Source organism: Sinocyclocheilus grahami, unplaced genomic scaffold (assembly GCF_001515645.1).
Source record: "Sinocyclocheilus grahami isolate Dianchi unplaced genomic scaffold, SAMN03320097.WGS_v1.1 scaffold3675.1, whole genome shotgun sequence".
NCBI classification, from domain to species: Eukaryota; Metazoa; Chordata; class Actinopteri; order Cypriniformes; family Cyprinidae; genus Sinocyclocheilus; species Sinocyclocheilus grahami.
In genome coordinates this window covers 14,899-15,985 of record NW_015508762.1, presented here as the reverse complement: position 1 = coordinate 15,985, position 1,087 = coordinate 14,899, and the positions used below count along the sequence as shown (strand labels likewise).

Below are 1,087 nucleotides of genomic sequence, written 5' to 3'. Positions count from 1 at the left end.
CCCCTTTATATTTACCTGCAGGTCAGCTATGGTCCTGCCGAATGCCTTCCGCTGCATCACAAAGTTCCTTGTCTCTTCAAACATGAACTCGCTGCTGGCAAGAGCCATGACTCCTACATAAAGGCGCTCCTGCAGAATGACATAGAAAGAAACAAGCTGAAATCTCTCCCTATTCCTATTATTGTTCATTATAATGGAGTGTGAGCCTATTTGTAGAGCTTTTCAAATTCCCAGAATCCTAATCCCCTCATATTTTGATATCTTATACCGACAATGCAATCCTTGTACAAAAGATCTTCACAGACGGATGCACACAACTACTACAAACACACAAACCACTGAATCTGTTGACTACCACAAACACACAAACCATTGAATTTGTTGCAGTATTATCAAAAATAAGAATAGGAAAACTGATATACCTGTGGCAGCTCGTTCATCATATAATAAAATCCTTTATTGACCTGACCCAACAAAGCTTCAGCGGGCAAACGCACATCCTCAAAAAACAGTTCAGCTGTATCCTGCATAGAAACAAAGACCCAATAAATTTTAACTAGACCTCTTTATTAATCTATACTAAACTATAAAATACATTTAATTCTTACATGTTTCAATAAATTCTAAGTGAACTCTTACACAAGCTGGCAACTGCATTTAAACAGAGGTTATGTATATGGAAAGCTTTAAGGGGAACCTGAGCTTTGAGTCCGAGCTTCTCCAGTTTGCGGCCTTTTTGGAAGCCCTTAGTGCCGCTGTCAACCAGAAACAGACTGATTCCATGAGCTGCTGTCTTTGCTTCACGGTTAGTCACAGCAACTACAATCACCATATCACTCATCCAGCCATTACTGATGAACACCTGAAAGAAAGTGACAGAAGTGTTGTAGATGACTGTGGTTTAACAAAACCTGATGGAAAATTCAAAACAACTGAAAAAAAATAACTAACCAACTAATTGACAGAAGATTCACTCAAAGCTATGTATTTATTTTTTTTTAATTATGACTTATAAATATAATTATTTATAAAATAAAAAAAATTGCAGTTTATGACCCCTTTATATTTCATTCTGTTTCTCACATTT

At 36.7% G+C, this 1,087-nt stretch overlaps 1 protein-coding gene across 1 annotated transcript in view; it reads right to left on the bottom strand.

Moving 5' to 3' along the window:
- LOC107576428 (long-chain specific acyl-CoA dehydrogenase, mitochondrial-like) overlaps positions 1 to 1,087 on the bottom strand; it is a 6,398-nt gene that overhangs the window by 1,639 nt on the left and 3,672 nt on the right. Inside the window, exons 4-6 of the mRNA XM_016262606.1 lie at positions 698 to 862; positions 423 to 524; positions 16 to 129 (exon numbers count right to left, since the gene is read on the bottom strand). Coding sequence (XP_016118092.1) covers positions 16 to 129; positions 423 to 524; positions 698 to 862 — 381 coding nt within the window. The remainder of the gene's footprint in view (positions 1 to 15; positions 130 to 422; positions 525 to 697; positions 863 to 1,087) is intronic.